Genomic DNA, 24,256 nt, shown 5'->3' with positions numbered 1-24,256 from the left:
ATATACAAAATAACTGTTATTTACAAAATATTTACCTAATTACAAATATTTACATGTCTACAATATGTGTAAATATCTATATATATATATATATATATATATATATATATATGTATATATATATATATATATATATATATATGGGTCCACTTCACATGGTTGACTTTTCAGAAAGTCGACTTTCATATGGCTGAGACCATATGATCGACTTTCGAAAAGCCAACCATGGGGAACCTCTATCTCCATACAGTGCGGAATAGGAACATTTCCTTCTTCCACACTGTACTGCAATCTCGGAGTTGGTATATTTAAGTTACAGGATGGTGGGGGCTGGAGCCCCCCAGGGGGGTGCAGGGGGCAGAACCCCCTTGCTAACAGTTTAAGGTGTTTGTTTGGTTTTATGTGTTTAGTTTACATGGTCAGCTTTTCAAAAGTCAGTCATATGGTCTCGACCATATGAAAGCCAACTTTCTCAACAGTCAACAATGTAAAGTAGACCTATATATATATATATAAATCTGCTGGCACAATCATACTAAAATGTCATTCCTGTTAGACCTCCCACTTTTTTCTCCAAAACCACCATCTGATTTTACTTAATATTGTTGCTAAAATCCATTTACCATTAAACATAATTTCATTTACTCTTTGATTCCATATAACCCATATAACATAAAAAACATAAAATAACTTTTTATCCATTCTTTTAACATATTCTTAACTTCTGTTCTTATAATGCTGATATTTAATCATATCCATGTTTATTTTATCTACTTCTTTAATATCTTCAAAAAATGTTCTTTCCATAGTTTTCTCCATAACTTTTTCTCTCTTTTACGTTTCAACAACACAAGGTTCGTAGTTTGCTCTTCTTGACAATGTAAACATATTCTATCAGTTTTCTTCTTATATGGCATATTTCCTTTAAATGGAAATTTATCTATTACCAGTCTCAACAAAATATCTTGACATTCTACTTTCTGATTACACTATTTGCTTCTTATTTTTATAGCTTTGATTTTTTTCATCTTTTAGATTTCACCATGGTTTTATCATTACATTTTTTACCACACATTTCTTTCTGTTTTTATATCATCTATTTTTGTTTGCTGCAAAAATTATTTTCAAGGGAATGTGTTATTTACTCATTTATACACTCCTTTTCTCTTTGACTCTTTTTTACCATACTTCAAATTTTTCATACTCATATTTATATAATTTTACTACTAATCTCTCATCTTTTTCATTTATCCACTTTCTTTGTACAAATGCAATGATGCAGCATATACCTCTGGGTTAATAAACCCTAAACAACCTTCTTCTTTATTTAAATACAAAACTCCACTTTTTACTGGGTTTAATCTAGAACCTCATAAAAATGGGGAAAAAAATTCTGCAATAATACTTTTTCAAATATTTTTGGCAAAATAAATGCACTTGATAATTATGCTTTTCCCCCATCAGTACTGAGCCTTTTTCCCTAAATGATAATTTATATGTATTCCAGAAAAGACAGGCTTGTTTTACTTCTTCTGTTGTTTTTTCCCCATTGGATTTAGCTTACATACTTATTTCCAAATTTTATATGTACTGCCAAAATTATTCATTGTAAAACATATACTCCCATTCTTTGCTACATCACCTAAACCTTTACTTTTCTCTTTATTTAAAGCCAGCACTATCATCTCTAGGCACTCATTTGTGCAAATTGCTTCTTTTATCCATTTTTTTGCAATTATTATAATGTAATCTACATATATTAATAGAACTGGCATTCTTAACCCTTCAGGCATCATATACCCCTCCTCCTTCATTTTGTAATTTTGTTCCCATAGTATTACATTCATAGCTAATGCTAAGAGTATATTACATTGCAAAAATGATAGAAACAAAAAGTAAAGACAAGAACAATTACCTTAGATACATTACATCTGGAAGACAGTTCTTATAATAGTATAACATAGTGAAATGTAGACAGTGAGTGAACAATGTAAGTCCATTTACATGATGTGCAATGTGATAGCATGCAGTAGAATTAAATGCTGCTTAATGTTTACAGTGAGAAAGAAGGAATTAGCATAAAATAGTAATGTGGCTGAGTTATCCATGCTCATCACATGTGCAAATCAAATTATTAACACAGGATAGTACAATGGTTGTGTTACCAATTTTCATCACGTGCAAATCCAGGAATTGTTGAGATGGTTTTTAATCTGGTGCTTGAAGTTTTTTTAAGTTAGTTGTTGTTCTAATTTTAAATGGCAAGGCATTCCACAGGCTGCAAAGTAGGAGGAATAAAGAGAGTCGCCTGAGCTATTTTTACTTCTGGTTTCCTTAATTAGAGCTTTGTTCGTGGATCTTAATGGATGGGAGCTTGTATGGGGATGAGGGAGCCTTGCAGGGCTGGTGTTTTTTCAGGTTCATGGAACATTTGCTGGGTGATAGAAAGTTGTGTGAGGGTGAGTTAATAGGGTAATTCTAGCCAAGATTGTTGGCTTAGGGCTTTGCACTGGTGTGTTCTAGGAGTGGAATCGGTGGCAAGTTTTGCTATCTTATTATAGCAGCTGTCTAGCTTGGCTAGGTTTGATTTGGTAAGGTTGGTAAGAATGGGAGATGCATATCGTAAAGTTGTCAGAAGATGGGTTCTGGTTGTAGTGGTTAAAGTTTTTGGTTACGTAAATTTCTGCATGATTATAAGGTTCCTATTTTTTGTGGACTTTTTTTATTTTTTGAGCAATGTGTAAGTCAAACATCAGATTTTGATCCAGAAGAAGGGGGGCCAAGGATAGACCCTTGGGACATGCTCAGTGTCACATGTAATAGGGGTGATAGGGCATTGTTCCACTGTACAGCTTCTTGCCAATCAGTGAGGTAGTCCTGGATAGCGGATAGCAGTTTGTTGTGAGAGACTATATTGAATGCTTTCAATAAGTCTAAAAAGATGGCTGGTACTAGGTCCCCTTTGTTTCTATGTTGATTGATTGTGTTGGTGAAGATAATGAGGACTGTGGAGGTGCTATGGTTGGGGCGAAAGCCATGCTGGGTATTTGTGAGTAGTTTACTGTCTGGGAGGTGGTTAAGTATTTGCTTGTGAATGCACCTTTTGAAGATTTTTGACATAGGGTATAAGATTGCTATGGACAGATAGTTGAAGAAGTTGATGGAAGGACTGTGTAGGAGTATGATGTGTGCAATTTTCCAGAGGGTGGTGATGCATTGCTCGGATATGGAATGATTGATTAGTAGGAAAACTGGGTAAGAGATGACTTTGGCTGCTATCTTTATGTATGCAGTGGCGAGATTATCTGCTGCCAAAAGTTGTGAGTTTTAGCCTGAGCAAGTATTTGAGGATGGTGTGGGTTGGGACTGGTTGTAGGGTGAAGGCGTTGCTTTTATGTAGTCAAGAAGTTAGGTTCAGTGGAGGTGTTGGGGAGTTTTTGCTAGTAAGGGTTTTGATGGAATCAATGAAGTATTTGTTAAACTGGGTGGCAGTACATTCTAGGGGGTTACTGGAGGTTGGTTGGGGATCCTAGTTTGACCAGGTCACAGTCATTTGTTTATTGTAGACCAGAGTTTTTGAGGGGTTTTTTTTGGTACCTAGATTGTAAGCTAGTATAATAGTTGTTTTTGTCAAGTCTTATCTGGGTTTTAGATTTGCTTCTTAGTTGAAGGCACTTTTGGTCATCTCCATTGACTTTTTTGTTAGTCCATTCATACCATGCTTTGCCCCTTTCTCTTAGGAGTGATTTAGTCTGCTTACAGAGTCAGGTGGAATAATTAGATTTTGATCGTACTTTTCTGATAGGGGCCATGCTATGGAGGATGTTTAAAATGTGGAGTTAAAGTAATCAACTGCTCTGTCTATGGATATAGTTTTAAGGGGTTTCCAACTGCAGAGCTTAAGGGATGCTATGAAATCTTGAGACCTGAAATTCTTGGTGTTTTGGATTTGGTGGATGGGTTTTTTTGCAGGATTCGCCTGGTGACATATAATATATGTTGGGAGGCAGTCACTGAGTGAGTCGGAAGTGTACCTAAATTATAAAAGAGAGTGGGGTAGTTGGTGAGAATCCAGTCAAGAACTAATTTCTTTTTAGTTACTTTATCAAACCTTGTTGTGGTTTGAATTAATTGGGTGAAACTGTACAGGTTGTATGAGTAGTTGGATGGTCAGAGTGGAAGGAGTACCAATTAATATTAAAGTCCCCAGTGATGGTCTCTTGGGGGAGGTTATTGATAGCCCATTGTAAGATGGATTTGTGTTTGCCTATGTTATCGCCAGGTGGAATGTAGGTACCAATGATGTTAAGGTTTTTATTTTGGTTGAGTTTTATTCTAGCCAAGAGTATTTTTGAGTTGGAGATATTAGGGGGATTATGGTTAATAATATCTATTTAAGGTGTTTTTTGAAGAGCAAGGCAATACCACCACCTCTTTTTGATTTTGTGTCTTGCCTGTAAATGTTATAGCCAGTGAGAAGAATTTCATTATCCACAATATCTGGTTTAAGCCAGGTTTCGGTTAGGAGGACTGTGTCAGGGGAGTATAGAGATAGGGCTGCATGAAGTTCCTGTATTTTATTAAGAATGCATCTTATGTTCAAATTTATTAGAATTTTTGGGATAGTATTGAAGGACATAGCCAGAATCATGAGTGCAGTGTTTAGCATCTGTCAATGGTCCAGCTCTTCAGTAACATTCTCAAAGAAATCTACCTAACTCTGAGGGCAGTTTTACCTTTCATGAAACCGAAATGGGTCATATTGCGAAACTGTTGTCTGCCTGTATCTTTATGTATTACATTACTTTGCAAACACTACAGTTGAGACCATTTGATTTTGAAATTCTTTAGTTTTAGGGCCACCATTATGTATAGTTACTAGTATGGCCATTATCATCCGTGGTGGTGCAGCAGTAGCATTATTGCCTCACAGCAAGAGGTTCTCCAGTTCGATTTTCGGCTAGAGTGCAGTGACTGCCTTCTGTGTAGAGACTGCATGTCCTCCTCGCGGTTGGGTGGGCTTTTGAAAGTCATGCGTAAATGGGTGTGCCTTCACTGAAGGTTGAATGTTAAGCTGGCACCTCAGCATTTGTGAAAAATCTACTGCCAAACATTAGCGGACCAGAGTTCCGCTGTGGCAATGCCTAACCAGGAAAAGCCGAAAGACAAACAACAACTAGTATGGCCATTATCCATCTCTCACATACACATGTCCACTAGAGAGGTGAACACTGAGAAGAAATACAAGGGGATCTTTGAAACTGTGTTCATTACTGACCTGGAGATAGCCTGTTGTGCTGCCAGTTCTGTAGAGTTAGTATTTATAGTTTGGAGAAGACATTTATTATTGGTTCAGAGGTAATTATGGGGCAGATATAGCGGCTCAGTTTTAAAGGTAGCAATCAGGTAGGAGAGCACAGGGAGAAGCTGAAACTAAGTTTATCACAGAGTCTGCTATTTTTGTCCCCAGGCTGAAATATTTGACAAGTTTTGAGATCAGATCCATACATTTTTAGGAGCTACATCTAAAATTCCTAACTTTGCTGAAGAATGCTAATGGCTGTCTTTTCTGGAAGTTGTGATAGTCAGAGCATATCTGGTTTTACAAGTTTTAATCTTATGCCTTAGCTGTTTGCAGTCCTTTTTTGAACTCACTTATACAATTAGGTGATTTCAGTTTATTCTTTTGTGTGAGAAACATTTTCCAATTATTTTAGAGTCTGCGCCTACTAGACTTCCAGCACAGGGGTGTGCTCTTTAATATGAGATCATACCTGTGCCTTATTGTGGCAGAGGTATTGATACTGTTCAGCTCATTGTAGGGATTGTTGGTATGGGTGATTATTTTTGTTATTAGATCCACCTGTGTATGACAGGAGATTTTGAATTTATTTAGAATGTTCAAGAAATATATGATGCTTGTTTTTGAACATAACTCTCAACTGTACAGATTTTCACAGAATGTCAAGATTTTTGCCTCATATTTTTGGTCCATTTTTCATAAAGTTGTGGGTTTCTGGAAAATTAGTGGCAAATCATTAAAGACCGAAGTTAGAAAATAATGAGAGACATTTGATTTTCAGATTCCATACCCTTCAGAAAATCCATGCTAATAAAAACACGTTAGTCTATCAATTTTCTAAGTTTGTAAGAACAACATTTAAAATTTGTCCCTATTTTTCGATTTTTGCCCCACTTTTATTTATGACTTTGCCCAGATTTCTTTCTCAAAGAGGTTTAGAAGAAGGCTTTGGAATAAAAAAAAAATCAGAAGAAAAGGAAATTGCCGTATGGTATTTGGTTTGATATAGATAAAATAATGACTTATCTTCAGCTGGTTTTAAATGTTTAATGTATTTTTACCTGACTTAAGTGAACCAAATTTTTTCTAGATTAAAACTGTGGACATATGGACATATCTAAAGCACATCTACAATTTTCTGTCACTGATGGGGGGTTTGGCATTTGAAATGGAGGGAGAGAAGTAAAGGTGGGCATTAATAATAAATATAGAAACACTCTGCATTTTAATAACATAGCAGTAGTAAAGAAACACAGGTGAGATTTACTTTAAAGGGACAACATTTAAAAATGTTATAAAGAATTACTTAAATATGCAATTCCTGTGTGAAAGGGGTATTTTGAATAGCAGCTCCATTCAAATTCAACAAGGTACAACAAAGAGGTTCAGGTTTGGCCAAAATGCAGTGTAGAACATAATTATTTTTATGCAATAGAGAATGTTAAGGAAAAAAGAACATGTTGCAACTGAAGAATAACAGACAGAAAGAGTAAAAGTAGAGGACAAATGTATACAGAATGAATATTTGCCAATAAGAAGTGTTGAAACTAATAAGGAAGGCATTATGCATAAGCTTAGTAAAGAACATATATGTTGTGCATTAGAAACTGAATATGGTTTTGAAAAATAGAAATATGCAAAGAAATGCAGGAAAAAACTATAGAAAGACATAGGATTAGTAAGTGAAAAGAAGGAGAGAGGAAAGTAGAAAAGGTACGTAGCATAAACTAGTAACACCATATTTTATAGTACAAAGGAGTCTCACAGGAGAGGGATAACAGAATGGCTTATAGGAATATAATTGATTGTGCTTCCACAAAGTAACAACCTTACTAAAGCAAAAGGAATGAAAACACTACAAGTGACTCGAGAAGTAAAATCTTTGTTTTCTGTAAGAGTTTGTAACTTCTGTATTGTGTGAGTGAAAACAGCAAAATCAAAGAAAAAAACTGGTACATGGGTTAAATCAGAATAGAAGGATATCCGGATGTTACAGCTCTAATTAAAAGATATATCTATGCTTATTTATATTTCTGGGCACATATTTGTGGCCTAATGATGCAGTTTTTTTTTAAAAAAGTTAAAGGATAATTTATTATAGTGATTTGCTTGAATGAGTGGGAGGGGTTAGGTGTAATTTGAGAATGAAAAGGGGAAAAATAATATCAGAAATGCAAAGAAATTTGTGATGGTTAAAGTTATAAATATTCTTAGTAATGTGGCAGAATGCATTCTACAAGGAATGATTTAAGGAACATTATTATGCATTATGTGTAACTTTAATGGTGAAATTGAGAGACAGAGAGGCATTACAAATGCTAATCCTGAATTATTACATACATTTACGGATACCCTTGAAATACTTAACAATGGTCTTCTTATCCTGAGTATATATTGTACTGAATGACCAAAATGGTTGCAGGCACTTAAGGGAAATTACTGAAGGGAATATTCACTTATTAAAAGCCAAAAAAACAGCAGAATATTAACCAAAAAATATATATTTATGAAAGCTGTCTAATGTCATAGACAGGGGAAAGGAAAAAGTAATAAGAAAATAAAGAAAAAAATATTAAAAGAAAAAACAAAAGTTTGGAAACCAGATTGCAAATATGTTTAACAAAAGAATGGGAGGTAACTTTTAGAGTTACGTACATAATGGATGGGTAAGGATAACACAAAGGAGAACTATATCTTAGCTCAGATGAGAAAAGTAGGTCTGTAACGCAGGAAGATTGTCAAGTAGAATGTGTTAATATGGAAGTTAGTCAAGTATTAAAGCATGCTATAAAGGAGAGTTCTACATTTGATGGGACATAGTACAGATAATTTTGGTTAGGTATACAATCATGTCCAAATCATTACTTATTTGATACATGAATATTATAAATATCCCTTTGAGAGTAATAGAAAGTAAAGCTTCAGTGGAGCATCTTAAATTGCATTTAAACAAACCAAATAATTATATATGATTGATGAGACCAAATCATAATTCTTTACAGTATAGAGAGTATTATCTGATTATAATACCACTTACAGAGAAAAAGATTAGAAACATGAATGTGTTTTTAAGGTTTTAAAGCTGTAAACCACTTATCACAGCCTTCTGTAAAACATGTAGAAATGAAGAGCCTGTGTAGTACAGATACTTAACAAACATTGTTAGAAATGTACTTATCTATTTTCTCCCAAACTCAGGATGTAAGCACAACATGCAATGTACTATGTACATTTTTAGGGTGTTTAAAAGTCAGGTAATTATGAGTACTCTATGAATTTTTCAGCGAATACATTCTTGAGGAAGGCAAAACAAATGAAAGATTTGTAAGAAAACAGTGACTGTATTTATTTAAGAGAAGTTACAAGAAAAAAAATGTCAGATCTAACCGGAGGAAAATCACCTTAAATTATATTAATCATAAAATATCAGTAAGAATTATGAACTATGGGTTGGATAAGAGACTTGAGAATTTATATTAAAATAGATTGTTGTAGGTTGAAAAGCAAAATATATCGAAGATGTTTTGTGGCATTCCAAGAATGTAAGTAATGACACTGATCAAGAGGCTTTTTAAAGGATGATTTAGTAAATGCTCGTGATAGTGAATGTTATAAACGGTGCACTATGAACTACAGCTCATCCTGAGTAATAGTGGTAGTATAATGGCTGGGCCAACACAGACCATTTTAAGCCAGAACGATTCAACTAAAAATCAAGCTAGATCATAAGGTCTTAAGCCCTTACCACTTCTTGTATTGTACAACTGCTATTGTGTAATAAGATAAACTGAACACTGAAAATTAAAATTGAACAATACAGGCATTACTACTGGTTACATTTGCAGGTCATATGGTTCCCATCTAAGCAGGAAAAACAGCCGTATAAAATTCCTTTATGTGTTAAGAGCAGAGTGTTCAACACTGTAAAAGGGAATAGTAATCAGTAAGACACATGGTATTCAGAGAATTGCAAAGCATTTAGCACAATTCACCAAAACATGCAGATTTTAGGAATGTGCTCACATAGTTGACTGGGAAAAATAATAACAGATAGTGAATAACTGTAGTACACTTGAGGTCATGTTATAAACTAGCCATGGGTAAGAGTTTTTATTTAATTAAAACTATATTGTTAAATATTAGAAGTTACATTGAGAGGGTGTATTTAATCCATAATGTATGTAGAAAGGTTTTATGTCTAGATCCAATTCTTTGAGGAGTAATGTAGAGAGCAGATAAAGAAGTGAAATGTGAATAATGCAAACTGTAGTATCTTCTTATTCTTAAAAGAAGGTTTATGTATGACAAAACCTAAAACAGACATGTAAGGTTTGCGGAAAATTTTACATAGAAAGTATAAAGGAATAATGAGAAAAGTGGAAAGACAAAAAAAAATGAAATTATGGCATGAAGGAAACCAGCAAATATAAAAAAAATGGAGGTTAAAATCTGTAAGTGAATGCAATAAAGAAACCTGTGGCATCACTATCATAGAAAGACTGTATTTTCAGTACGGATGAGATATATGCATTACATTTGTGAATTCAAGAAGATATAAAGAGAAGGCAATGCTAAAGAGAAAAAAATGAAGGTTTTTGACTTCCCTCGATGTTAAGAGCATGACAAAATAATGTAGTCAAGGTTAAATGTGATATAAGAAGGCTAAACATATTTATATGTATGTATGTAAGATAGATAACAAAAAATGTTGTAAATAATAAATAAACTAAATAAATCAATTAACTAAGAACAGCACATGCACCAAGAAATAATCTCAGAGCATGCAAGAAAAAAACAAATTATTTGCAGGGAGCAAGCCCTCCTGTATCATTCACACTCATGGTTAAATAAATATACCATCCAAGATTGAGTAATACCAAGGAAAGGATATGATCCCTGAGCTAAGTATTATATCATCTCACACAAAAATAAATGCTGTTTTTCAGAGTTCATAAGGGTGAACTTTCAGGACAGCAAACGGTCTTCTCCCTCTCTTTCAGTTTACCCTGCTGTTTTCTGATCTCAGATACATACATACAGTACATATAACTTCCAGGGGCATGGTGGGTGCAGGTGGAGGTTGCACCTGTGCACAAAATATAAATACAAGATAGGATAAATGAGTATTAATAAGAGACATATAATTTATATCCATAAAGGCATATATTTAAAAGGAAAGATATAAATAAGTTTGTACATCAGGAATTTATCATTTCTGACTTCATGAGCAAAGTATTGATGAATGTGTATGTCAATTCATTTAATTTGTTACTACATAATGGAGTGTTTTTATCTATTATTCATTGAATTTCTGATTTTAATTATAATGTTAATGTATATGCTTATGTTTAAATAACAAATCTCTACTGTTTTCAATAAACAACAGTAAATGTAACATTCTCTTAATCTTGGTTAGTTATCTCTTCTGTGCAAAGCAACTCACTGTTTATTTTAGTATATTAATATGGATGTATGCACCATGTATTGGCATAGTCCCACATCCTTATTTGTTAAATTTCTGATTATTAGTTTACTTACTCACCCGCTTACTTTTGTTGACTCTGCTAATCCCACTAGACATGGCCTATTTTCATGCTCGATCAGAAGCAGTATTTATAACAATTATGTGAAATTTGTTAACAAAAAAACATAGTAAAATTCTGTTTCTTATTTAGAAAAATTTAACTTTTTTATCTTCACCTGAGTTACCACTAGCTTAGGAAGGTAGGACCTTGATCTGTGCTTTCATATGAAGGTGGTACCACAAAAGTGTAGTCCTTACACCATGGTTCACTGCAGGATAGGCACAGAAACATAAATCCAGGCAAATAGTATGGGAATAGATCTCCTAGTCTTCAGATAATTGACAGACTTCTTGAGTCATTCATACTGTCTTCTGATATTCCCAGCATCGACTGTTAATGTGCAATTAGGTAAACCACTAACTCCAGCAGCAAAATCCTCTGCTGCATCATGTTGTTCAACAAGGCAAAGGAATTAAAAAATGGCTGATTCACGGCCCTTGTCATGTGACTCTATCAGCTTTCAGACAGTGAGAAGGACAGCAATTCTAATGCACAAGTCATTTGAAAGATAAATGTTACTCAGAACATTTCATACAGAGTGCAGTGCTTCCCAGTCTCAACCTAAATCCGAGGTGAGGGAGATAGACAGCTTGGCACACAGTTTGCTGCACTGCAGAATGTGACACAAATGTCAACATTATTTTAATGTGTGTGTGTGTGTGTGTGTGTGTGTGTGTGTGTGTGTGTGTGTGTGTGTGTGTGCATGCATGCACGCATATGTGTTTGCCTGTATGTGTCTGGGCACGAAATAACATAATACGCATCATATGTGCTGGTTAGCCTTCTACGTGTCTCAGTTTTGTGTATACTGTGTCTCTTATCAAATGAGCTTGTACCAACAGGCATACAGTTTCTCAAAACCTTATCATATATACACTGCTCTAGATAACAGCACACACACACAGACATACAGTCTCTTAAAAGTGTTTGTACAGTTATGTGAAATATGCAGCCCGTATGTACAAATACCTGAGTAGCTAACTATGGCTACATACACATGTGAACAGTTGTCATATGAGGAGAGAAACATTTATTAAAATAGTTCATAGAGGCAGAGACCCAGTTTACACCAGATGTGCTTTAATGTTCTAGGCAATGATGTGCGCAAAATTCTACTAGAGTAACATTGTACATAGCCAACATTTCACACGAGTACTTAGCCAACTTTCCAAATGAGTACATAGCCAACTTTCCATGCGAGGATGGCACCTGTACTCATCAGACTCCATTCCTCATGTCACAGTTGTCAGCCTTCAACTTGTTTGCTCTGTGCACTTGTTAGACTGTAATTCATAAACAGTATGCAGTGGTTCTGAAACTGCACTTTGTTCTTCAATGTTCCTTAACTGTTAATTGTTGCATTTTGTAAAATTGAGATTCCTTCTCCCAACTTTTTCCTGTATGGTAAGTCCATAGCTTTGGATATTGTCCTTCATCTGAATGTACTGCTCCAGGAGTGTTAAAATGGATTTCAGTTTGATGCAACCAGTGGAGTGACAGCTGTTTACAGGTCATATATTATGGTTACACAGATGGTAAGTCACACAGTAACACTACACTAAACTACCTTTGTACATTTGCAACAAGGTCCTTCAGTCTATGCTTGCAATATGACAGAGAATGTCAAAATTTATGGGAAGTAATCATGGTTCAATCTTTGTGAAGGCAATTTGCTCTTACATAGATTAATCCCGTTATAAAGATCCAATTTGCTGCACAATACAACATGAAACTGCATATAATGTAATCAGGGGTGTAGCCAGAAGTCTAAATTTTGTACTCAGACTTAATGTTGCTGCCCCTACCACTCATCTATCACTTTAAAAATGCACTCAACACTGAAAATGCTACCCCAAGACAGATAGGAAGGAGACATGTTGTTTCCAACAGTTATTGTTTGTACTCCTAAAAAGCTATTTTTAGAGGTGTATTCCTTCAAAACAACCATTCTTTGTATACCTCTATACTATAAATATTCGATTAGACAGCTTTAATCATTTTGTGATGTTTGATTGTTGAAGTTTCTGAGAGATGTTCAGAAAAAAATGTACTCACTTGAGTACACTGAGTATGCCTAGCTACATACACCCTTGAATGTAATTTAATTTTAATAACTATGGTGTAATACATGTTCTTATATAAATGTCTCTAGGTGTTGTCTAAGTACCCATTTTTTCTTTATGTAACTATGTGACATACATGAAATGGATTGTAACAATTAACATAATAGTCAACCAAACTTGTCTGTTATATTTACTATTTCTTATTTAGCAGTGGCAGAAATTAAAGGAATCTGTATATATTTTTTGCAGTTATTGGAGAACCTGATAAAATAGAATGGTATAATCCACAAGGAGAGAAGATTATTTCCAGTCAAAGGGTTGTAGTGCAAAAAGAAGGTATAAGGTCACGGCTAACAATATACAATGCAAATGTGGAAGATTCTGGAATATACAGATGTCAAGCTACCAACTCAAAGGGAGAGTCACAAGAAGCTACAGTTGTACTGGAAATTTATGGTAAGTAAAAATGTATTCTTAAAGTGAATGCCCTTTGAGTCTGATGTACTACAATCACACTTATCACTCTTATTTTATATGTGCCATTATAACTGATGATTGAAAATATTCAGTTTAAAAGAAAAGACAGTTGTATACTAGTTAATCTTTGAATAGCAGGTAAATTACTGTAAGGGTAAATTGTATTAATGTACAATAATTGTCATAAAATTAAACTGTATACAGATTGTTATCAGTGTGTATTATAAGACTGACTCATATTACTTTTTCTTACTGTTTAACACTCATGACACCTGTTCCTCATTTATGCTTTTACTTGCTTGGTCATAACAACATAAATAGATGATATAAAGAAATTCCTACCTTCTATGTTATATACGTCTCAAAAACTGTATTTTTTCCACTGCACTGTTTTGTTGTTGCTATAAAATATTGTTGCTATATAAATAATTACATAAAAAAACTATTAAATGAAATGTCTGACAGTATTCTGCTGAATTATTTACTAAGCTCAAGGTTGTAGTATTTTGGAGTTGTTTTTAGTTTAAGTTGCAGTTGTCTCAAGAGTCAGTATTTATGAGTAAAATGGGTGTTGGGTCAAGGTTGTTCAGTCTAAGGATGCAGAGAATGAAGTTCATGTTAAAACACTTGAAAAATTGCAATATTATGTTTCAGAATTCATTGGTTTTTGTTTGAATCAGTTTACTTTTAGAAGTGTAAGGAGTTACAAAATTTTGTTTTAACACTTCTGGAAGGGAGTCTCTAACATATTTTCAGCAGTAGCTATGGGATTTGCAAAACTAGCTACTGCCATGCTGTGACTTGACAAAGAAAAGTCCCAATCAAGTACACACTCTTATGTTAAAACCCTCCACAGAGGAATTCTAGCACCTTTGCCATCCCCACCTGTTATGGGTATACTTAACTTTCTGTGCAAATAGAGACTTTTTGTTTATTTTTAAGTAACTCTGTTAAAGCATAAATACATGTACATGATTAAAAAATAAGACTGTAGTCGAAGAATTTCATGAGATCTTAATTGTATCTCACAAAAAAAGCTGGGTTAAACAGGGGTTAAAGCATGTTATTTATTGATGGATCAGCTAACTATTAAACAAAGTAACATTTTAAAACAGAGACAACTTGGTAATTGTCTCAGTGGCATGAAGATACATGGGAAATACATACATAACTGTATTAATAGAAATACATACATCATTTCTATAAGAAAGTAACATTAATTACACTAAACTATCTTAGACAATGTACCTCACTGCTTATAGGTTCATAGGTTCATAGGTTGGTACTAGGCTATCGGCCCTAGGGCCTATACAAGCCTAACCAAAGATTTCCCCGGATATTTCTTCCCACAATATTTACTTCCCTGGACCCCTGTCAAGCAGGGCAATTGACGTGATCCCAGGGGTGAATTTCCTATCTCCCATCCAATTGTCAAGGTTCCTTTTGAAGAGGGCCTAGGAGGTGCTCTGGTTGACATGTATGGGCAGTCTATTCCAGAGTATGGGGAGTCTCTGGGTTGGGAACCTATCCCTCCAGCATGTTTTGTTCACTGGGATGACAAGGTTTAGATCCCTGGAGCATGTTGGTCTGAGGGATTGGGAATTGTTTAAGTGGAGCATGTCCAACAGCATGGAGTTTGACATGGCCTTGTTTGTTAAGCAGAGATTGCCTCTGAGTAGATGATATGCCACAGAGTATAGCTGGAGTTTTTTTAGATGGTCAGCATAGGGCATCTGCTTTTGGCCTGTGACTCTTTTAGTGAGGTATTTCCGCAGCCTTTCCAGCTGTTGCAGATGTCTTGTGAGGTACATACCAAATGGGGCATTGTACTCTATAATAGGTCTAATGAGGGATAAGTACAGTGGGACAATGATCTCTTTTTTCTAGATGAAAAGGCCTTAATGATGAGGTGTGCCACATAGAGCAATTACCTGACTGTTGTGGAGATGTGGTTATCGAAGGTGAGACCACTGTCCACCTGTGTCCCTAAGTCTCTCATCACACTTTCGGTGATTAGTGTCCTGCCACCTATGTGGTAATTCATGGGTACATGGTTTTTCTCAAAGGGGATTACTATACATTTCTTGGCATTAAGCTTGAGCCCATGGCTCTGGCACCAAGCATCTGTTTCTGTAAGGCCCTTTTGTAGAATATCCACATCATTTGGGGATTCAATAATGGCTCCCCATTTGCAGTCATCTGTGAACTTTGTTAGTCAGAGTCCCTTAGTGTTGGCCTGTACTTCAGAGAAGTAGATGGCAAACAACAGCGGTCCCAGGACTGAACCCTGAGGTACTCTACTTGTCACTTGTCTGGAGCTGGATTTGGAGTTGGCTACTTTTACAGTCTGGGTTCTGTCAGTAAGCCAGTTGGCAGCCCATCGAGTGATGTAGGGATTAATGCCCAGCTTAGTAAGTTTATCTATGATTCCAGTGTGGGGGATGGTGTCGAAGGCCTTGGCAAGATCCAGATTGGCTGTGTGGATGCCCCTACCCTCATTCACAGCTCTGTAGACTGATTCGAAGAAGTCAATCAGGTTCAAGAGACAAGATCGGCCCTTCACGAACCCAAACTGGGTGGGGTCCAGTGTTTGAAAGTTGCTAATGCCTTTGTTTATAAGTTCCATGATAATACGCTCCATGCCCTTACACATCAAGCTCATCAGACCGATGAGACAGTAGTTCCCGGGATCCAAGGTGGATCCCCCCTTGTGGTGTGTGTAGCTGTGCGCCACTCAGTAGGCACAAATCCTAAGGTGAGGCTATGATTTAACATGACACTTAGGTGAGGTGCCAATTAATTTTGTAGTTCATGTAGTACACAGCCCGGGATGTCATCTGGTCCCATGGAAGCTGGTTCTTAGCTTTGGAGAGTGCGGTTTCTACCTATGTGACCATGATTTCCAGAATTTGGCAATCTTTTGGTATTGAGATGGGCTTTTAAGAGGGTGAGAGGAGGGTGAAGTTGGCACTAAATCGATCTGTCAGGATATTGGCAATATCCTAGGGATCAGTATATATAATGCCATTCTGTTGTAGCTCAGAGCAGATCTGAGCATAGCCATTTAGATTCTTGACATAAGTATAGAATGCCTTGTGGTTGTCTTTGGAATATTTGGCAATTTTATTTTTGTAACTAGCTTTCAAGGATTTTATGAGGGATCTCAGCTTCTTACTGAGGCTGGTAAGGGAGTTTTTGCATCCTGGGATTTTCCTCTTTTCTGCAACAGTTTCTTCCTTCTGTTGTATAGTTTGTTTATGGCAGGGGGAACACCAGATTGGCTTAGTTTTTTTTGGAGGAGAGTGTCTTGGTTCTATTTCGGATGGCTCGATTCATGCACGAGTGGATGTGCTCATACAGTGCCTTAGTGTAGGATTCAACAGTCGAAACTTCAGCTCCCGTCTGCATGGGTGCCATGTAGTTTGTCACTTCTGACTTAAGTAGCATAAAATTGGCTTTGGAGAAGTTTTTTACAGAGGTTTTCTTACTGGGGAGTGGGGGTGGGATGTGGATGTCAAGGGTGATTTGCTTATAGTTAGACCTGACCAATGAGGGCGTGACCACTGGTGTGGAGCATCTATCTCCCATGTTGGTAATGACAAGGTCTAGGATATTGGAGTTCCTGGTGGGACGATGGATTAGTTGATCCAGGGCAATGGAATTTATGAATTCCAAGAACCGTTGGGAAAAGGTGTTGGTACCTGAGTAGTTTTCCCAGTTAATGGCAGGGTAGTTGAAATCACCCAGTATTAGGGTGTTTGGTTGTATATTAATATTTTACAGTATGTTTAGAAAGGTGTTGTGAGAATCTTGGGGCATGGTGGGGGATATGTAGCAGTTTAGTGTTAGTTGCACCTGGAAAATTTCAGATGCATTGTGTTAGGCAACTAGCCTGGAGGTGTGAATATCCTTGGTGAATATGGACACTCCTCCACCTTTAGTGTTTCGGTCTTGGTTTGGTGGCTGAAAAGTGTGGTAAGAGTTGTAGCCTGGTATTGCAGGGGTGTTCTCTGGAGTCTTGAACCAGGTCTCAGTTACTGCACAAATATCGATGTTCTCCATTTTTAGGAGCACCTCGAGAGAGTGCATTTTGAGGTTTAGACTTCTAGCATTGAGTAGCATTACCTTCAGATTCTGCATGCTTGTACCTGTTACGGTGGTGGTTTTGTCCTTTGAACTTTGCCTAAAAAAAGGCACTATGGGGGTGGCAAGAGCCTAAGCCAGTAACCCGAATCCCAGGAGCGACAGGTGCAGACCATCTCTGGCAAAGCATCGTGGTCTGTCGATCATGTCGTCCAAGGCAGACAGATACTGGATCCCCTTTGAATGACACCAGAAGCTTAGCCAATTGTTGAAGTCAATCATTTTGTCCTTATACTGTGGTATCATTTTGGGTGAAGGCAGGATGCTACTCAGAGCTAGGGTCATACCTGCCTGTGCCACATGATCCGAGATATCTTCCATGTCTCTTTTCATGTAGTCCAGGGAGGTACATCTCAAGTCATTCACTCCAACATGGAGAATGACAGAGTCATATTTGTACTTGTTGAGTGACTTGAGTGCATGCATTATGTGGCGGATCCTGGCATCCGACAGGCAGATGACTGTAATTTTCTCCTTGCTCAGCCTGGTGAGTGGGACATCAGTGTGCCTGACTATAGAGTCACCTATGACTAAAGTGTTGGGTATGTAGTCTTGCCTCAGGGGCTGTTGTTGGGTGGCACACTGGTGTTGTGAGCTATGTGTCACTTTGGTTGTGACTGGTGTATGTTTGCATTTCAGCTTCAGAGGTCTTTGTTGCTTGGGCAGGTTAATGTTAAGGGCCTCCGCATATGTGGGTTTAGTATTGCTACGTGTGGGTGTTTATGGTTTGGGTTTTGAAGGGCTATGTGTTGCTTGAGGTGTAGTGCAGGTGTTAACCTCATCCTCTTGACTGTCTAGCACAATCTTAGCTGGAGAGAGCTTTGCTTCCAGTTTGGCTATGTAAGTGCATCTCTCACAGGTTGTAGTTTTGGGTGGTAGGAGGAAAGGGTTGTCTGTGTACATGAGGCAATTGCTGTATTGCCCCAGTATGCCCAGATTCACCAGGTGGACAGGAGAAATCACCGGTAGCTGACCCTTGGACATGTCTGGTTTGGTGCTTTTTTTTTTTTTATTTGAAAAGTACAGGAGAGGTTTTCCCTTACCTTAGCAAGTTACCTTGCAGTTATAGGCTGTTTAGTGCCTATGATTAATTTCTCCTTATTAATGAGAGTTGAGTGCTTGTATCAGTTTAAGGCTTCCTAGTGCTTTCCAGCAGGTATTAGACCAAGTGATAGTCACAGGGATCCTTAAAGCTAAGATGAAAAAAAAAATGGTTTATCCTAAACACTGCAGTGTGCACCAGTGATGTTAGATGTGAAAGTAGGTAACTTAAGTTTTACCTGTCTAAAAAGTTAAGTTTTAGTGGAGAGTCACTATTTTTAAAACAGCAAGATAGATTGAAAATGGGTGATCACTTTTGTATTCCGGTACTATGGAATACAGTAGAATGGCCAATAAATTTAAATAGTTGAAGGGGAGTGATTTCACAAAATGATAATTTTGTGCTTACTCACACAAGCCAATGAAAGCAGAGAGGAAATGAGATATATGGTCAAATTAACATAAGGCAGGCAACTAGAAAGACAGTGACTCACAATATACAGAGCTGTGGTGTCATTTGAAGTTTTAATATGCAGTTAAAAGCAGAATACAAGCAAAACACAAGGTAAAGAAAACAAATCACAGTATTCAAAATATAAAAATGCAGTAAACTAATACAAAATACAATAAATAAAAAGCAAGCAAACCTTTCCTTCACAGCAAAGTGTAGCAGAGTCTGAATGAGCCTTTCTAATAAAGCTGTAATAAATTGCAACATAAATGCAGCATTACCAGACAGATTTGTGATAGTTAACCAGTTCAGATACAGGATGTTCTAATATGACCTCCATGTCAAACCTTGTGCATTAAGTTAGTCGGCCCTGTGCAAAAGCAAGCTAAATAATCCTTTTGATTTTAAAAGTTTGTTTATGCCAGGAAACTGCTTAAGTGTTTTTCTTCAAATTGCTCTATTAAGAGCACACATCAGAGACATAGTTAGAGCTTGGAGAAGGAAGACGCTGTCCCAGGTGTAAGGTGCTATGGACAAGAATGGCAGATGCCAGTGGTGTGTTAGTGTAGTGTTTGCATACAGAAATGATTAGCACTACTACATTTTATTTCATATATAATGTGTGAAGTGTTAAACTGCTTTAAGCATGGTGTTTTAAATGTAGCAGTTTGCCAAATGTCTGATTGTTAGTAAATAACTGAACAGACCTTTTTTGGGTCCTACACTTTAAATGGACCTTTCTAATTTTTGCTCCTCTACATATGATTTGAGGGGCATTGAGATCAGAGAACTGCACAGGGAATCAGATAACCTAACCTAGCATGTCATATGATTTGCAGTATCTTACAAACAGTGTAATTTACAAATAAAAGTACAAAGCATGAAAAGTTGTTGAGCAAGCTATCAGCTATGAACTGGTTGTCTATCAAAAATCTGTCTGGTGATGCTGAATTCATATTGCAATTTATTACAGAAAAGTAGTAATTAACCTGTAAACATGTATTAATATTATGTTTAAACACAAGGTGATTTTTGTGCAACTGTGTAAGATGATAAAATATATCAGAGTGTGAACTGTTTGCCTTTCCAGGAGTTTTCTAGTGAGATATAGCAAGACCGGTAAGCACACTGCTTTTTATGAAATCGCACATTCCATTCAAATTTCGAATATTGTAGTTTGCACTATTTCAACACAGAAATATTAATCTGCAAAACCATGCTTACTAGATATCAATTATACTAGCAAAATTACGTGCCTTAATGTGTATAAAATGGAAGATATATTTTCACCCGTAGGTCACATAAAAAATGAGCAATTATTCATTAATATTTTGCCAAACAAATATTGATATTTCACATTACTCACCGCATTAAAGTGTCATTTTTTTTTTCATCTAAAACCCATGAGTTCTAAGTGCTTCTCTCAACTGCAAGGCATCATAATCCAATAATGTAAATATAGAAAATCAATGATAGTTTTATAACAACTTGTATATACTCCCTAATACCTGCAGCTCTGCACATCTCATGCAACTGCCTACCAAATAATTACACTTTGCCAGTGACATTTTGATCATTAATGCAAAATGTTATGTCACCTTCCAAATGCCATCTTGCTTGCTAATGAAAGACCTTCAGTTTTTGAGAGACTAGTCTGAATATTAGAATACTGCTAACATTAATATTGTGTACCTAAAGCAAACAGTTATAACTTTAGACCACTTTAACTTCCATGAATAATTTTACTGTCATTTTTTTGTCTATCATCCTTGGCTTGCATAGAACCCTACACATGACAATATCAAACTCCATGTTTCATTATAAATGAAACTATGGAAAATACTTAATAATATTCATAACCTTTGGAAATCAATTACTACAGCGATGGCTGCATTTTGCGTATATATAAAATCAAGTCAACTTCCTCGGGGGAGGTTACTAGCTGCTGTCTAGTGTATGAGTCATGAAATACTGCTAGTCATAAACAAATATCACTAATATTTAACAATTGTGGGTAAAACAAATAATATTACAAGATGTCTACATGTTAACCTTTTCCTTTTGGATAATTTTTACTACCATCCTGTATGTGCACAGGTGCATACTTAGTAGTGTTCATGAAATATTAGTCCCAGTATTAAAGCGTTGTTACATTTAATAACTTTACCTAAAACAAATGGTCATGTCTCTGAATGTGCTTATTGTTCATGACGTTTTTACTGTCATTTCTTGTTTTAGTATCCACTGCTTGTATAGACCCCGCTATCCAATACTATAATGCTCATTGTCTATACTATGAATTCAGATATGGAAAATATTTTGTAATTTCTAAAACCTTCTGCAAACTTTTCAATTAATTATGACCTCTGCCTCTCACCATGCAAGTTTCAATGTGCACATAAACTAAACCATGTCATTTCGCTAAAGTCACCATGCTAGGTACATTTCTTAAGTTTTTGATATTAATATGAAAATGCTGGTAATATTAATATCCTTGGGAAAAATGTAAATCTCTGTAGGTCAGTATATGTATGTGCTACCGATTTTCTTTTAATAAGTATGGTAAGCCTTACTGGGAGGCAAAATAGTTTAGCCATACTGTTGGACTGCCACATACTGACAACAGTGGATGCTGTTGCTCCCCCCCCACAAAACTAATACAAACGGGCAATATTCCACAGTGGCAAGTACTTCCATTTACATGTCAGCAGCACCTAAAGGACACATTAGCCATCCAGTTTGAAGAGTAACTATAACTGTGATTAACTGAATACTGAAGAGTAAAATTGACCAATGATGCACTCCTGCATGCTGTAAACAATAACCTGTCTCATTCCATCATCCATAATAATGCAGTTTTGCTTACTGCACACAAAAACCTACCTCCATACATCTTTCAGGCAAAACAACTCTTTCTTGTTTGTTTTTTATTTTCATTCTTACTCTTCATCTTTTTCCTCCATCCGTTCAACAAATCCTAACTTAATAAAAATAAATCCTGCCATATTATTTTCATTAAAGGAAAAAGTAAGACCGCATTCAAAAAGTCATCTTATTGTGATGCACCTAAGCAAGATAAAGGAAAAAGGTGTATGTGAAGTAAGATACTCATGCTATGTCTTGTGAAAGGACAATAGAAAGTGCTGTAACTCTGCATACTAAACGGATGAAGACTGACATCAGACCTAAGGTCACCTTCCATAGCATGCGGCATTGGTAAAAGTGCATCTGGAGTGATGTATAGCATTCTTGAGTCTGCATTCTTATAAGGAAAATTAGGGAGCCAGAAACTGACCGATGCAGTAGGAGGTTACTAGGCTAATGGCCCCTGGGCTCTTACAAGCCTAGCAATGATACAAACTTAATAAATAGAATGAAGAGGCTGTAAGATGAGGGTTTTGAATGCTGGCATTCACACACAATGAACAAGATATGATGTTATTCAAACGTATTGTCCTGCATTCTGTAAAGGTATGTGGATATGCTGGCCTTGAAGAAGAAGCAGAGATAAGGAGAATGTGGCCTAGTACTACCTTTAAAGTGAATAGTTTACGTGATATGTCAACCTGCTGCTGTGTATGGAGATACTAGTGCCTTTGAATGAAGAACTAATCCAAAGATCACATTCTAAAACAAAGAAGGTATAAGAGAACAGCAGCTCAGACATAACGGTGCTTAATTGGGCACAGCATCAAGATGGAGTCTTCGTCTGAGCGTTTTTTTTTTTTTTTTTTTGGTTTGTTTTTTAAAAAAATCATCTTACAGTGAAGCTGTATAACACAGGTATTTGACTTTGTAATAAGTGATAGTGCGAGCTGGTGACCTGCTTTTGTAGATCTGCATTTAGTGCAGTTTATTAACTAATGTAATAAAGATGGATACATAGAAGAGATAAAGAATTATAAAATATCCTTTTAATAATATCATCTCCTGCTGGATAAAAATTCATACATTTATACAATTAATCATTCCCAGGAAAGAGGAGACAAGGAAGACAGCTTTAGAATTTATTTTTTCTGAAAAGCTGCTAATAATTTATGGTTCTCCACTGACATCTAAATGTGTCATATGGATATTTGCACAGCGTAACTGGATTCCAAGTTCGAACATAAATTCTCAAGAAGGAAAAAGTTATTTTACAACGCACCACCCATTAATTGAATGCAAAAGCAGATGCAAATGAAAATACACATGTGGAATTAATGACTTCAGTTCTTTTAATAATAACAAGGAATTGTCAAAAGCCCTCTTTATAAATAGTAGAGCTAGATAATCTCTTTCCTGACTTTAGCTTTTATGATCTTATTATTAAAACAACATACTTTATAATTCACTTAGCTTATGAAACATAGGATATCCCTTTACAGATGAATTTTGTAATTTAATTTTCTTTTGTTGCTGTCAACGCTGTATTTTTACTTATGCTTTATGCGATGCAGTCTAGCAGTTAACATATACTGTTTCTGGTAAAATGTAATGCATTTTGTCATCTCAGTATGGCAAACATGATATGGGCAATCAACCATTTTATATTTGAACAATAATAATACTGCCTCTGTGTTGTCTTGTATAACATTTAAAATGCAAATTGCCATGTGAAATACATTTGTAGGTGTATATAATGGCTCAGCTGATATATATTATGATGATTTCTGTTATGCTTCATAAAACTCAAACAAGTAGAGATTAACACAGTGTGTTCTCTGAGGCGAATGCAAAAAGGTAAAGTCAGAGCTTAAACTGAAAGAATTAATTTAATATTCATAACTTGTAAGAATTGCAGTATTGTTATTCCTCTATTATAGGTATTTTTTAATGAAATGTGATTGAAATGCTAAGAATCATTAATGTTATTTTCCATTAATAACAGTATGAAAACTTTTGTGGGTGATAACTTTAAAGGTTGATTAATAATTACTGTAGTAACGGACATTAAAAAATATTTGCTTGTTATCAAAATTTCTTATGATAGCAATAACCATACTTTGTTGAGTTTCTTAATTTTGCAGGAGATTGCTACTGCCACAATAAGAATTTGCAGAAACAAAATATGTAACGGGTTTGCTCCTTTCAGGCAAGTTTTGAAAGTTTAGTAATGAATCCCGTAATGAAAATGTGAAATATATAAATATGCACAATCATGCTATTTCATCAGTTGATATAAATTATGTTTTTCTTTCAAAACACTTTTTTT

General features: G+C 35.8%; 1 protein-coding gene across 1 annotated transcript in view; it reads left to right on the top strand.

The window, feature by feature from the left end:
• The window catches only part of NCAM2 (neural cell adhesion molecule 2), a 2,742,482-nt gene that overhangs the window by 59,101 nt on the left and 2,659,125 nt on the right, over window positions 1-24,256 (top strand). The window contains exon 3 of the mRNA XM_044072021.1: window positions 13,200-13,406. Coding sequence (XP_043927956.1) covers window positions 13,200-13,406 — 207 coding nt within the window. The remainder of the gene's footprint in view (window positions 1-13,199; window positions 13,407-24,256) is intronic.

The sequence above is a fragment of the Protopterus annectens genome, chromosome 5.part0 (assembly GCF_019279795.1).
Source record: "Protopterus annectens isolate FY-2018-M chromosome 5.part0, PAN1.0, whole genome shotgun sequence".
Lineage (NCBI taxonomy): Eukaryota > Metazoa > Chordata > Ceratodontiformes > Protopteridae > Protopterus > Protopterus annectens.
Note: the sequence above shows the minus strand (reverse complement) of the source record. Positions and strands in the feature narration are given on the sequence as shown.